Genomic DNA, 15,472 nt, shown 5'->3' on the forward strand with positions numbered 1-15,472 from the left:
AAGTTACAGATGCAGGCATTATATACTGACACATGGAGAGCATGACCCACCAGCACCTTAAAAGCTCAAGCACCAACATTCAGATAAAAAGCATCTGCCCTGTAGTTCTTCTTTTAAAATCTCATTTAAACCAAACTCTTAGTGGGGCTGAGGAGGGAGAGAGTAAGGCCTGTTGGACAAAACTCCGATTATCCAGTTCATGAGAAATTTTGATATTGCAACATTTCTTGTAAAGCAGAAATTCATCTTGCAAATACCAAGCGGGTGTTTCCACAATGAAATATACTCCCCAGGATCCATGGCCCCTGACTGAAACTGACTTCCTTTTTTGTCAGTTTCATGAGCAGCCATGAAACCACAAGACTAATCTCTTTCAGTCTGCTCCTGGAACTCCCAGGGGCTGTGGACCAGGAGTAGCCCTGGGGCTGGGGATCCTCAGGTTTCCAGATTCCTGGGCCAGCTGGCTCCCAGATTGGGCACTAGGCAGCCCAGGAGTCCGGAGAACTGGCAGGAGTCATGGTGGGACTGCCCTGAAGCTGCAGAGCCAGTCCCAGGACCTCCAAACTTCCAGCTCTGCTGCAGACAGTCTGGAAGCCATGAGAGCCCCAGCTCAAATCAGGCTTCTCAAGGCTCCCTGCTCTAGAACTTTGAGAGCCCTGGGCGAAGCTGGGGTTTTCCGGGCTTCCAGCTGTGGATCGGGGCACTGAGCTCTGACTAGAGCCAGCAGGTCCCCCAGGGCTTTCCAGCTCCTGGCTACAGGGCAGGGAGTCTGGAAACCAGCTGGAGGCCCTGGCATGGCAGTGCTGCCCGGGAGCTGCAGATCCTGCAAACTCAGGGTCACTGTCTGTGGGGCAGTCCACATGGCGTGGCTGACTTGGAGTTGTGGACGCTGGAAAGCCAGAGTCCCCAGCAACCTGCCAGGGAAACTGGACTGTTGGAAACCTGCCTCTGATTCAACAAACGTTTGTTGAGCTGGACTCACTTTCGCAAGACATTTCAGGTTTCATTTTCACACCAGCTCTATTTTTGAGTGCTTGGAGTTGGTAATATTACCAACGCCTCCCTTACCCTGCAGAGGGGAACTCCCAACAGTGCAACATTGACATCTCCTTCCACCCCATAGGGGGATCCCAAACACTGTGACACAGACAACTCCCCCAGCCAGGAGAGGGGTGGGGCCCAAACCCTCCCATCCGCTCCCCAGGCAGTTCAGTTCCGTGAAGGTGTGATTACGTGGCAAACTATGGGCACGATGCCAAAGCCTGGGAAGGGCTGAGCTCTCATGTCCTGCCTCACCCCTTCCACTCAGCATTACATATCTCCCTCCACCTGCTGCTTCTCTTTCCTGGCTCCTTCTCCCTCATGCTGCAGATAGGACTGGGCCCTTCCCAATTTTTCCTCAGACTTTAGGCAAAAGCATAACACAAACAGAATTCACATACAGTACCTGTTACTGGCAAACCTGCCCTGACCGTCTCCAGCATTACGGGGGTTGCCATAGACCCCGGCTGAACACACCTTCCTGTCCCCACAAGGGGCCAGCAAGGACTAAACACCAGAGCGCGTACAATGTCACAGCACTGCGCCACTCGCAAACATCCTCCACACCTCTGCAGAACACAACAAATGACCAGAGGCTGCAGTGGCATGGTCAGAAAAATGGGATTTTTTTTTCTCTCTAGAATTTTCTGCTGTAAAAAAAACCTTTTGAAAGATTTTGGTAAAAATAGTTTGACTTCCTGCAGAAATTTTCTATATAAAATGAAAATTGTAATTTAGTTTCAATCTCAAATGCCATTTTATTTTGTCTTTTTTTAACTGAATTTTTTTAATTGTTTAATTATGTTTCCCCTCCTATTTTTTGTCTTCTTTACTTTCCCCCTGTTTAAATGGAAAAAGGAGCAAAGCGAGAAAGTGGAGAAAAACTACTGTTCAAAACTTTTATTCTTTAAAAGAGTAAAATGTGTTATTAACTCAGTCACGCTTTTTACTGTTTAAATAGTAAAAAGCTGTGAAAAAATAATTTTCCTTCCATATTCTTACTGGTTTCCAACTGGAAAGTTTTTCTGTGAAAAATTTCATTTTCAATTAAACCCTAATTTCCAATTAAAAGAAGTTTTCACTAGAAACTTTTTCGACAGTTCTCTGATGTCCTCCTCACACAGGCAAAATTTACCACAGAGGCGTGGATTTAGAAATAAAGCATTGCTTTTTTCCTATTTATAACCTTGTTACCTTTTGGTTTAACATACTAAATCAGAGTGATCTCAGGAGCTGGCAGAGACGAGCTATCGTTTTAGAATAGGACTGTAAAACTAACATTCCTTTGGTATATACTGCAATTTAGTGTTTATACAGGCTGCCAGGTAAAGTTTGGGATTCCAAATACTTCTTGAGGAGATGAGATTAGATGCTCTCTGGTTCTAATTCAACTCCCAGATAAAGCCAATAGAAAGACTCCTATTGACGTCAGTGGAAATTGGATCAGGCCTTCTCTGAAGGTATAACATTCTTTAGCATATTAAAGCTCATGTACCTGTATCTCTGTGGAAGCTTGATTGTTTGTAGATGGCTGCACCTTCTCACAATCACAGGTTTTCACAACAATTTTTATGCAGCAGGACTGGACAACTTTTACACCCTATATTTATGTTAACACCCTGATTAAGGTAGGCAGATCTATGAATATGTAAATATGCCCAATGGTCTGTGATGGGACGTTAGATGGGGTGGGATCTGAGTTACTACAGAGAATTCTTTCCTGGGTGCTGGCTGGTGAGTCTTGCCCACATGCTCAGGGTTTAACTGATTGCCATATTTGGGGTCGGGAAGGAATTTTCCTCCAGGGCAGATTGGCAGAGGCCCTGGAGGTTTTTTGCCTTCCTCTGCAGCGTGGGGCACGGGTCACTTGCTGGAGGATTCTCTGCACCTTGAGGTCTTTAAACCAGTATTTGAGGACTTCAATAACTCAGGCATAGGTTAGGGATTTGTTACAGGAGTGGATGGGTGAGATTCTGTGGCCTGCGTTGTGCAGGAGGTCAGACTAGATGATCATAATGGTCCCTTCTGACCTTAAAGTCTATGAGTCTATGAATCTACACATGCATTGGCTTTGACCTCAGATCAGGAGCTATTAACTCACCGCGTTAAAAGAAAAGATAAGGCTGAAGGGAAGCAATCCTTAGTAACTAGTTCGGAAGGGATGTAACGATGATAGCATGGTTAAAAATGCTTTTGTCATTTCTGCACAGGCAATATGCAGTCAGGGAACTATTCATTACAGTACAAGACAAGCTACATATTGAGTTTGCATTGATTAGAACGTGTTCGCTGGCAGTCGAGTTAGTAGTGTGAATAGGTTCTTAGCATAGGTGTCACATTCAAGAAAGATGTGGAGAAATTGGAGAGGGTCCAGAGAAGAGCAACAAGAATGATTAAAGGTCTTGAGAACATGACCTATGAAGGAAGGCTGAAAGAATTGGGTTTGTTTAGTTTGGAAAAGAGAAGACTGAGAGGGAACATGATAGCAGTTTTCAGGTATCTAAAAGGGTGTCATAAGGAGGAGAGAGAAAACTTGTTCACCTTAGCCTCTAAGGATAGAACAAGAAGCAATGGGCTTAAACTGCAGCAAGGGAGGTCTAGGTTGGACATTAGGAAAAAGTTCCTAACTGTCAGGGAGGTTAAACACTGGAATAAATTGCCTAGGGAGGTTGTGGAATCTCCATCTCTGGAGATATTTAAGAGTAGGTTAGATAAGTGTCTATCAGGGATGGTCTAGACAGTATTTGGTCCTGCCATGCGGGCAGGGGACTGGACTCGATGACCTCTCGAGGTCCCTTCCAGTCCTAGAATCTATGAATAGTGCTGAGACTTGACTCTTTAGCTTTTTTGCTTTTATTGTTGTTGTTTGTAGGGAAAGTCTTGCAGAATCGATACAAAATATCATTAAAAATAAACTGGTATTGTATGGCCCTAGGAAATTATTTGTTTGATGACTTGAATTTTGTTACCTCCCTTTCTCTCCTGATTTACAGTAGCTGTCTTGGAGGACATGAACTCAAGAGACGCTAGGTGTCAGTAAAGGATTAAAAAAAAAGCAACTGAAGCCTGAAAATCTGCAGAAATGACCTTCCACAAGACTGCCAAATTACAGTATTAGCCATTGTTAGGCAACCAGTGGGATTTCCCAGACAAAGCACTTCTCCTGTACATGTTGTTATGAAAGTACAATTGTACTCTTCCGTCCCACCGAGGAATTGACTGGAAATTCACAAATAGCTGCCACTTCCACTTTTAACCAAAACTCTTTCCCTTTTTAACACATTCAAATGTAGTCTTGGGCTAAAGGTTTCTAGCATTCAGAGAAGAATCCTTCTACTACATCAACACATGATTTTGTTTGTTTCTGGACACCAGAAAGCTCTGCTTGACAATATCTAAAGAGTGAACCTTCCACCCTATGGAACATGCAGGTTCTATCCCTTTCCTCTACTCTTTGTCTGTCTTGTCTATTTGACTGCGAGCTCTCGGGGGCAGAGACTCTCTATTACTCTATGTTTGTACAGAACCTAACACAATGGGCCCTGACTGTTCTTGGTCAGTTCCTATGCAGAACAGGGGAGTGGTCTCCTGTCAATTAAAAAACAGCAATTCAACTGTCCTGATGATGGCCCTGCTCCATGGTCACAGTGCGTAAGTAGTTGTATTTTGCCCACACATTTTATTCCTTATACTAAGGGAATAAGGACATTATATGGGCCAAACTCAGTGGGGACTTTTAGTTGGTGGAACCAATCTGCTGTCCTGCTCAGCATGTAACTGATACGAAGGCAGAGTCACCCCCATTTATTATTTACCTATACCTAAGACCCACCTACACATCACCTCTGAATTTGTTCCACTGCGTGTAGTGCTGGAGTGAGTACAAACTGAATAGCTGGAAAAGTAGCCAGCTAGGAGATATAAGGTGTTAGTTAAAACAGGCCACTTCCTATTTCAGCCTTATTATAAATTATAATTTACAAAATACCTAAAGTGTCTTATGCACTTTGACATAGCAAATCAAAGGCACAATCTCATATGGAGGAGCTTCCAGTGTAATTTCAGTCATGATGCAACATGTAAGAGCAACACAACGTGGGGGGAGAAAAGGTGAAAGGAGGACAAGGGTTACAATAATAAGATTACACGGTCACTTAGGTTCATTATGTACACATCTTTGTGGTACTGCTGCTCCGTTCTGGGGTTTCTGATGGATGCAGGGGCTGGTAAGGGAGAGAAATTGGGGCAAAAAGCATGCTGATGGGCAGGTGTCAAAAGTAAAACAAAAGGGAAAAATAAATCAAGCTTGAAGTAAAAGTAAGTTTGGCTTTACAAAGTCAGCCCAGAGCCTGGACTGAGCATGCTGCATGTCTCTCAGTGCAGGCTCAGGGCTCCAGACACTCAGACACCTTCCGCTAGGTACTTGTAGGGATGTAAATATCGGTTTTAAAAGTTAACCGGTTAAACAATTACAATTATATTGTGTAACTGTTAAGTGAGGTCACTCCAGCTGGCCTGGCGCGGCAGGGGCTGGGGCCGGGGTCCCTCCAACCGGCACAGAGTGGCTGGGGCTGGGGGTCCCTCTGAGTGGCTGGCGCAGGGCAGGTGGGGCTGAGGCCGTTCCGGTGCGACCGCGGCTGGGGTCCCTCTAGCTGGCCAGCCCGATGCAGCTGTGGCTGGGGTCCCTCCAGCCAGCACGGAGCCGCCGGGGTTAACGGTTAAGGTCAGTTAACGGTAAGCCTAATGCTTACCGGTTAACCGGTACATTTTTACAGTCCTAGGAACTTGGTGTGTAAATTACATCAGCTTAGACTCCCGCAGACCTACTTCCCAGCGTGCCGCTTAGACCATTTTACAACGGGCTTCTGAATGACACTGTGTCTGCCTCCAAAAGCCTCAGATACTATCTCCTATGCAGATTGTTCATTTCCTCCAGCACTGCTTTACAGAGACTCGTGAATCACTTTGTAGAATATGCTGTCCCTACGGAATACATGATGGTGTAGGGTGATGTAATGCCGGGGCTACATTACTAATGACTAGCAAAGATGAGTGAGTTATGCAAGCTGCTCCGCGTGAATGCTGATAAAACCTTTATGTCCCCTTGCACCTTCAGGAATTGTGTAAAGCCACATGCAGCAGATCACCAGTCAAAGGGCACCTTTCGCTTCTCGCAGCTGGGTCACCCCCAAGCCCCAGCTGAAGAGTTTGGAATGACTCCAGAGCTTTGGGCCCAGCCCCTTGCTGGCTGGCCTGCAGTATTCCAGCATTTTGCACATTTTTTTATTCCTTAGTCAAAACAAACCTCCTAAGTTAACATCTGCTCTGAGCGTGATTCCCTCCAGTGCTGCTCCGTGCTGTGGATGGACTCAGTTGCTCTCTGCTATCCATGCTGACAGCAGTAAGGTAGGTTCATATGAGCTTAAGCTAAGACATTGCTCCAGCTGGTGCTTGGCTCTCAGAGGGGCTTTCAGGGATCGCAGAGGGCATAAGGAAGATGCATCTCTGCTTCCACAATCCCCTGAGCAGGGACCAGGCATATTTACAGTCCCTACACTCTACAATGGACAGCCCCACTGGGGTGCCAGCAGGAGCGCCGCCAGCTTTTCTGCCACCCTAGGCGGCGGAAGGTCCCGCCCCAAAATGGCGCCCCCCACAGAGGCGGCGGAAGGTCCCGCCGCTGAAATACCGCCTCGGTCACCACCCCCCAAATTGTAGCGCCCTAGGCGATTGCCTAGGTCACCTAATGGGTTGCGCCGGCCCTGGGTGCCAGGTATGCTATGCTCTTCCCCCTCCACCCCAGCCTGCAGAGATGGCTTGCTATGGCGGGGTACAAGAAAGCGTATTGCATGCTCCAAAGGGTGTGTAATAAGATCTCCTGGAGCTTCCCTAGGCAGTGGGCCTAGGTGAGCCTGTTCCTAACCAGCGTACTCTGGCTCATTATATGAACTCTCCTGCCCTGCTTTTACCCGCTGCCTCTCAGCCTGCCCACATTGTAATCACTGGCTGGCTGATTGGCCTGATTCGTTTTCACTCGACATGATACAAGCCCAGTGCTTAATTCGTGCCAGTGCGGAGCCCCGGCACCTCCAGGCCTGGCAGTTCAGAGCCCCGGCACCTCTGGGCCTGGCGGTTCAGAGCCCCGGCACCTCTGGGCTTGCTGCCTCAGTTATGAATGTAAAAAGATTGCTTGAGCCCTGGCACCTCCTTCATTACAAATTAAGCCCTGCACAGGTCATAAAACAGACCCACTTCTGCCACCACGTCTACGCCAACCTGCTGAATGATAATGGTTAGGCAGATACCCAGTAGGGATGTCCTGGTTTTTCTTAATTAACCTACTCGAAGCCATCTAGCAGTGCAGGTAGCTGGCCTGTGTGGACATGTGGTCTTAGAACTGTTTCTCTGCTCTCTCCTCCATTCCTTCCAGCTGTTTGCTAAATCCACTTGTGCCACGTCTGTTAGATTGGAAGCTCTAGGGGGTAGGGACTGATTTTCACTCTGTGTTTGTGCAACACCTAGACCACCAGGACAGGATCTGACCGGGGCTCTCCAGGTGTTACTGGAATACACGATCATCATGGCAGAACATTATATGTCTGTTCTTCCAGGTTCTGTAAAGATTTACATGGAGGGAGGATAAGTCTCTCTGTCTATATCTTCCGGCTCTAGAGCAATTCCTCTTCCTCTTTCACAGTAGGGGAAAATTTCGTGTCCAAAGTATAAAGCTTTTCCTTTGTGAGAATAGCTCCTTTGCTAAGAAGGAGCTCCGTACCACTTTCCTGGGTGTCCCAGTTTCCTATGTGCTCTCCCACGAGAAAGGAAGTGGAGCTATTCCTTATTGCCCTTCAGCGGCTGCTCTTTACCAAGAGAGTCCAGGAACGCATATTATGTTGCTGCTTTAGGAAGCACCATCCGCTCTTGCTCACAATGACAGAACGGTATCAGCGCTGTCGCTTGTGCAGAGAGACGTTTGCACATTCGTTATCACGCTGCACCCAAAGACGCAGGCATAGTTAAATGGCGCTTGCTCCAGCCCATTGAGATCATGCCCACCATCTCCTGCACATTTATTCCTGTTAGTGCTGACGGTGGAACGACAGAGGGAATCCCACAGGCCTTATTTAGGCAAACTCCCCTTGGCCGGCAAAGCATCAAAACTCAAGCCCGGCCAAAGAACACATCTGGCATGGGGAAAACCCGACAACTCCTAAGGCAAATCACTTCACTACTCTGTTGGGAATGGCTCCCTTTGATTGAACAGAATGGGAGAAAAGGGAGGAAGCCAAAACCAGCTAAGAGCCTGTTGAAAGAGATGGGATTTGTGGTGATCCAGAAAAGCAGATCAGGATGCTGCCCCGCGCTGAGGGCTCTCAGCTGAGAATGCTGGGTCCCTGGACTGGTCCTGTCCAAATAGCAGGATCAAAAGCAAACACCTCTTGGTTGACCTTAACTACCAGGCAGGTAATTAGGCGCAAGATTAAGAAAGTCTTTGGCGTACCAGCAGGCAGACACTGTGGAAGGCCAAATTTCACCCTATCTTTGGGACCAAGGAACAATTCTTCTCGGCAGTGCGGTGAATTTCAAGCCAAGATAGCCGCAACATTCTGCATCTGTTTTAGGTCAGGATCAATTTCAAAGGAAGCAAATGATGGTCTCCGAGTTTCCCAGTCCTAGTCATTGCTAGGACACTGCCTCTGAGAACTCGGAAGACAGGCAGAGCCAGTTGCGCATGAAAAACAATAACGTTGTGGTGGAGGAAGTCAATGTACACTGAGTTCCAGTTCTGCACATTATCCAACAGGTGCCATACCCTGCCTTCTGTTACTCAACCCCACTGGATTCCCAGCTGTTACCGAGAGAACATGTTTCTCTGATTGCTTTTGCTCTCTCTCCTCCAGTGATACTAACTCTCACCATGTTATTTGTAAGTCTCAGGATATTTGGTGCTTAAAGCCCCAACTTGTGGTGGCATTTTAATGAGAGAATCTTTGCTTTCTTATAAAATAAAAACAAGTTTCTAGACCTCATGGCTGCAGAGAAGCTTAAAAACACGATCCCTAATGGCTCAAAACCCAGAAGACACGTTAAAAAATGTGTTACTTTTAAATCCTACATGCAAAAAACAAAAAGTTAGAGAAATTTAGTCACATTTAGGTTGTGTAAAACTAAAATCCAATAGTTTCCATAATTTTTTTAAAAATTCCAGTTAAAACCTTATTAAACATCCCGCTGCAGTGTTTCCAATAGCAATGTGCTAGCTAGTGAGTGACAACCTAATAGTGAAAGTGAGTGTAAACAAACTATAAACAAAAATGAAACCTACCAGTTTATTTCCATTGCTCAAACTGAGAAAAATAGAACAATTTCAACAAACAAACAAGCCAAAAAATGTCCTAGGAAGTAGAACACACATTAGATTAACAACATTCTTTTAGTCCTAGTAAGGTGAAGTGGCATTTGTAACAGAGATTAGAAAATTTCTTTCCTTTTTCTATTTAATATATGACTTTTAACCTGACAGTTTCCTTGTAACACAGAAACAACCATTATCCAGAATTGTTCAATCCTAGGAAAGAGTGCTGAATTACTAGAACTGGTCATTGCACGATGCATTGTCATCTAATGTGTAACGACCTGAGACCATTAAAATCATCTTACATGGACTCCTGTAGAATTTGAACTGCAGCCAGAGCAAAGCTGGTGGGAATATCCCACTGCCCACTCAGCTTTCCGAAGTCTCCAGTCGTTCCCTTTCCAAACGTAAAGAACATATTTTGGAATGTGTGTCAAATAAGCCTCCGATGCCACCTCTACATTCTTCTCTGGGAGGACATTGCCTTTATATCAGACTGTGGAGGATGTGGGAAATGGCTGTATTATTTTCTGTGAAAAGTATGTGACTCAGTTTCCCCACTTGCTTTTGTATTGCTACCCACTTGATGTGAAGGGGTTAATCTGTTTTCTGCAACAGGGGATAAGCAATGCAGTGACTAGGTGAAGGTATGTTGACAAACCACAGAATGGTCTATCAAGAATGGTCATTATGTGACTGGAGCTACCTTGGAGATCCAATGGAGACCAACTCCCAGACCTTTGACTTGTAACAACTTCCGGCCAAGGAGACTCTTTGAATGGCAAATTACCTGTCTGACCACAACCTCTCCCCTACCCGAGCCCAGGAGTGACTGGATCATGAGACAATGAACAGACGTGTGCACAGACTTCAGTAACAACCCAGTTCTCCCACACCCAGTCAAGGAGATTTGCTGTAATCATGCAGTATGCCTTCCTTCCAGGCAGGGCAAAAGTGGGCTCACCTACCCGATCAAGCCAAAGCTGAAGAAATAAGGTGAGATACATGCGCATAGGCCTCGCTTTTTCATTCTATGCCAGCATCCCGACAGCCTGGATTCCAGCCGACTCACCAACACTGTCTGGTTTTGAGAAGGCTGCCCTGTGTCGCTGCAAACACGTGCTGGCTGTGTGGCTCCCGAGACGGGAAGTCTCCAACGTAGGCAAAAGCTCTTTTGAACCTGCTGAAGGAGCCATGGCAAGAAACAGTGGTGCTGAAGCCAGGGCCCCAATCTCAGAGCAGTGGGGCCCCACCTTGAGGCCCAGGACTAAGAGGGTATGTGGCTGGGGAGCCTGCATAAAGGTCAGAGACAGAGCATGGTCTGGGGATCTTGGACACAGGCCTAGAAGCACTTTTGGAGTTTTGGACCAATGCAGCAAATCGAAAGCTCTGTAGCTACTCCCGTGCAAGCCCCGGTCTCTGTAACTGCAGGTCCAGGGAGGCAGCCACTCTGCACTTGGAGGTGCAACACCATAAGTAGGGTGACCAGATGTCCCAATTTTATAGGGACAGTCCCAATTTTTGGGTCTTTTTCTTATATAGGCTCCTATTACCCCCCCACCCCCTGTCCTGATTTTTCACACTTGCTGTCTGGTCACCCTAACCGTAAGCAATCCGTAGCTGCCCCTAACCAAGGACAAAGGGCCAATTCTCCTTTCGCGGACACTGGTAAAAACCAGGAGTCAGTCGGTCATGTGACAATGGTGTAAACAGGACGTCAATGACAGGCCCGGAGTCTGTGGGCTAGTCTGTGCTTGCACGTACACCAGCCCCCTCAGGGAAGTCAATGGCCTTGTCGGAGTGTGACAGAGCAGAATGGGGCCCTCTGCCTGCTCAGCTATCACAATGCGTGGAGGACATCCGCCCCAGCGGGAATCCCAGAGGAGTCTATGAGAACCCTCTGGCCAATGGCAAAGGAGAATCCGGGTAGAGCTGCGTGGGGAAAAAAACACCAATGTTATTTGCCCACCAAAAATTTTGAATGGAAAATTTTTGATTGAAATGTTTTGATTTCTTGTGGGAAATTTCTAACAGAAACAAAATGAATATTTTACATTTCATTTAGAAATTGTCTGTAGAACATTTAGCCAAAAAGGACATTCCCCACCCACCCCTAAATCAGACAAAACACAAATTTTTGGCAGGAAAAACTGAAATTTCTACCAGTTGTAGATTTAGTTTTATGTCTCTCAATCCCACTGATGATTCCACCCTAGTCCTTACTTTAAAGGCACCTTTCTCACACTTTTCTCTTTTCCCAGACACTTTTGGTGCTGTGTACACCAGTGGTTCTCAAGCAGGGGTACGCATATCCCTGGGGGTACTCAGAGGTCTTCCAGGGGATACGTCAACTCGTCTAGATATTTGCCCAAGTTTTACAACAGGCTACATAAAAAGCACTAGCTAAGCCAGTACAAACTAATATTTCATACAATTACTTGTTTATGCTGCTCTATATACTATACACTGAAATGTAAGTACAATATTTGTGTTCCAATTGATTGATTTTATAATTATATGGTAAAAATGAGAAAGTCAGCAATTTTTCAGTACTAGTGTGGCTGTGACACTTTTGTATTTTTAGGTCTGATTTGTAAGCAGTTTTTTTAAGTGAGGTGAAACTTGGGGGTACACAACACAAATCAGACTCCTGAAAGGGGTACAGTAGTCTGGAAAGGTTGAGAGCCACTGGTGTACACTGTAGATGCGATAATGTCAGGAACAGGTTTCTTATTCATTATAGCATGTGCAGTTTTCATTCAGGAATGGAGCCAGTTAATACGTTATGATGCCTCTTGGGAGGGTCAAAAATCTCCCTGAACCTGAGGCCAGAGGAAAAGAATTTCCAGACAAGTGTCTTGGCAGGGCTGTGAGTAATGTCCAGACAGCCAGATTGCACTTGTAAAAGCTAACCCAGCTTTCTATGACGTGAGACCCCAGCAATCGCATTGGGAGACACTTTATCAGCTCTCTTGGCACGGAGCAGGACAGCGGAGAGTGGTACGCTGTCAGACGGCCTAGAAACAGACACCTGTCCACTTGGAAAGCATGCATAGAAATGCCAGAATCCTCACAACGCCCATGGACACGTGGTGTCAATCATACAAAGGGCCATATGAATAAACCTCAGAGGCTGGCTTGTTTTCCTGGTTCTGCGTGTGGTATGGAAAGGGTTAAAAAGCATAGTCAAAGAAGAGTCTTTGGCAGAGTTATTCTAAGGTGCATACATAGGAGAACATCACTGTGACCACTTAATTAGTCTACTCTAATTGGATATAGTTGCAAAGTAGTTTAAATTCCCAACTTGAAAACGGAGTTACTATTTTACCAGAGAGCGATTAAAAGTAATGGAGGTCATCAGCGGACTTAATGGGGCCCTCCCTGCCTGTCAGGACTCGAGATGTCTCCGTCGTAATTGGCAATTGGTCTTTAATATTTTGTTCTGTGGTTTATGAACTCATTGGACTTCATTTTATGGATAAAAGCTACTGATCGCAACCCCAGCTGTCTTCCCTCCCTTAGTGGCGAGGGGGATGCTGCTGGTTCAGTCTTGCCTAACAGTGGCTCGTACGTTTCGTAGTTCCAAAGAATTTCCTCATTTGAACAACCAGGGAAGGATCAAGCCAATGACGGATAAAATCAAGTCCTGTTTGAAAGGGGACCTTGATCCTCCTGCTCCCCCACCCCTCCCCAATCACATGCAGGTGCTTTAAAATCTGGGTTCCTATGGACATTTTAAAACATGTAGGGGAAAAGGATTAATATGGCTTGTGTTACCCATGACAAGAGGCAACTCCCAAATGGATGTTGCTACTGGTGACCTGCTCGTGAGCTACATCAAATTCCCAGGGCCTTCTAAACTCAACTGTTTACCCCTGCTGCCACCCCGTTATCCCTGCCAGCCTTCAGGGGGCACATGGCACGATTCATTTGAATTCTGAGCTTTTACTGATGTCAGCAATTTCCTACTGGCCCGAGTTTCGACAGAGAGACTGCAGACCGGGCCCTCCAAGCCACAGCCACTTCGAGAGCTTCCTGCGGCTCTAGACGGATGTGAAATCCTCTCCGCTCCCTCCATGTCCCCCCCTCCACCCCATGTCGCAGTAATCTCCCTCTGGCCTGGGAGCCTGCCCATTCCTGGAGCCTCAGCTAGGGAGGCTTCTTCAAGAGCAATGTGATGCACTCATCCACTGCGTCCATGGACTTCTCAGCCTGGGACCAAGGGCCAGACTGTATCCTCCTACCGAGAGAGTCGGGGAGAGGCAGGGTGGGGCTGGCAGCCTCCTGGGCGGGGTGTGGGGAGGCAGGGCAGAGGCTCTCCGAGTCCTGTAGGCATAGAAGCGTGGCTAGGCGTTGGCTCTAGAGGGCAGCATGCCATGGAAGCTGCTCCCACCAAGGGGCTTCGGCAGTGTCCCCTGGAGGGAGGGTGATGCAGTGGGGACAGCATATGTCCCTTCCCTGCGCCCAGAGAGGGACCCAGATGCTCACAGAGGCAGCCGGTATGACGGGGCCTGAACTCAGCTGCCCCCTACACTCAGCACCATCCAGCAGGCTCAGGCCTGTGTCGTTCCGAAGGCTTTGTCGTCATGGTGATTTCCCAGTCACAGGTTGCGTAAAACTCTCCCTCAGCCCAGAGCACTTGGGAGATGGAGGGGCAGCCACTGGACTGCCAGCCGCCAGTGCTCGGATGCTGCCTCCGGCCCATGCAGACGAGCCTGGAGCCTCCAGCCTCCTGGCTGAGTGTCAGTGTCCAGCATGGGAAACGCTGCTCTGACATTGTGGACAGAGCCGTGGCACAAGATGGGATGAACTTCATTCATACAGGGTTAGAGATACCTTCTGAAACCCCACTGTGGAGCCAGCTCCAATCTCTGGCTCCCCCCTGGCCCTGATCGCATGGCCCAGGAGATGGTTTTTCGCCTTCCTCCGCAGCATAGGGCAGGGGTCACAAGCTGGAAGATTCTCTGCGACTTGAAGTCTTTAGATCACGATCTGGAGACTTCAACAGCAGAGCTAAGGGAAAGTGGGGGGGTCAGCTTTTGTGGCCTGCATCATGCGGGGGGTCAGACTAGATGACCATATTGGTCCCTTCTGACCTTAAAGTCTATGAGTCTATGAGTCTATGAGTCTATGGTCTTTGGTCTTGCCCTAAAAGACTGTGAAGACGTAACGAATTATGCATCTTATTAGAAGAGTGATGGGGCCAGATCCGCAGCTGGGCTAAGCCAATAGATCTTCGCTCATTCACGCTAGCTGGAAATCTGGCCAAGGGATCAAGATCCAATTCACTGAGATTAGCTGCCTTTGCTCCCATCTGATGCTGTTTCCCTAGAGTGAATCTCACTCACCGGCGTGGAGACACCCCCATTTCCAATTCATTTTCAGACAGCGTCATTCTCTTACAAGGAAAGGTCTGGCTGGGTATGTTTCCATGAGCTTTACAGCTGTGCGCAGACCTCTTTGACATCTCTGCCATTCAGAGACAGGCCTGCATGAAAACCCACCATCCCAACAGTTCAAATGCTGGGGACACTTTCCTGGTGCAAACTTTGCTCATGCCCATCTTTCTCTCTCGCCCAGCTCCGAACACCACATTTCTGATTTATATTGCAGTAGAACCTAAAGGTCCATTTAAGAGCAGTGTCTTGGGTGCTGCATAAACGCATTTGAGGACATGGGTCAATGGGAGTTTTGAAACTGAGGTCAATTGTGCCAGGATTTTCCCTCTCAACTCGAAGAGCTTACAATCTAACCCATCTGCCTTTTCCTCAAGGCCTCGTTCTCCTCTCCTGCGTTCTTCCCTTTCTGCAACATTTTACGTTATGCTGAATTTTCTCTTTCCCTTTTAAAATTCTCCCAGGCTCTTAATTTTTTTTCTTACTTGGCTGCATAGTTCTGACATCTTTTGAATCCCTGTGTATTCAATTTTCATGTCTTGCACCACCAGTATGTTCTGATCATTTAAACATGAGTTCTTGGCATATTATTCCTGCTTGACACAAATTTGTGCATGCTCCCTAGAAAGAAAATGATCCTTCATTATCCGGTGCGATGGACATTATGCGATGAATAAAG

General features: G+C 47.0%; 1 protein-coding gene across 1 annotated transcript in view; it reads right to left on the reverse strand.

Annotated features, from left to right (window-relative positions):
- The window catches only part of RAP2C (RAP2C, member of RAS oncogene family), a 22,259-nt gene extending 7,048 nt beyond the window's left edge, over positions 1 to 15,211 (reverse strand). Inside the window, exon 1 of the mRNA XM_029911870.1 lies at positions 15,151 to 15,211. Within this exon, the coding sequence (XP_029767730.1) occupies positions 15,151 to 15,211 (61 nt within the window). The remainder of the gene's footprint in view (positions 1 to 15,150) is intronic.
- Between the last annotated feature and the right edge of the window lie 261 nt (positions 15,212 to 15,472).

Source organism: Terrapene carolina, unplaced genomic scaffold (assembly GCF_002925995.2).
Source record: "Terrapene carolina triunguis isolate 2854851 unplaced genomic scaffold, T_m_triunguis-2.0 Scaffold131, whole genome shotgun sequence".
Lineage (NCBI taxonomy): Eukaryota > Metazoa > Chordata > Testudines > Emydidae > Terrapene > Terrapene triunguis.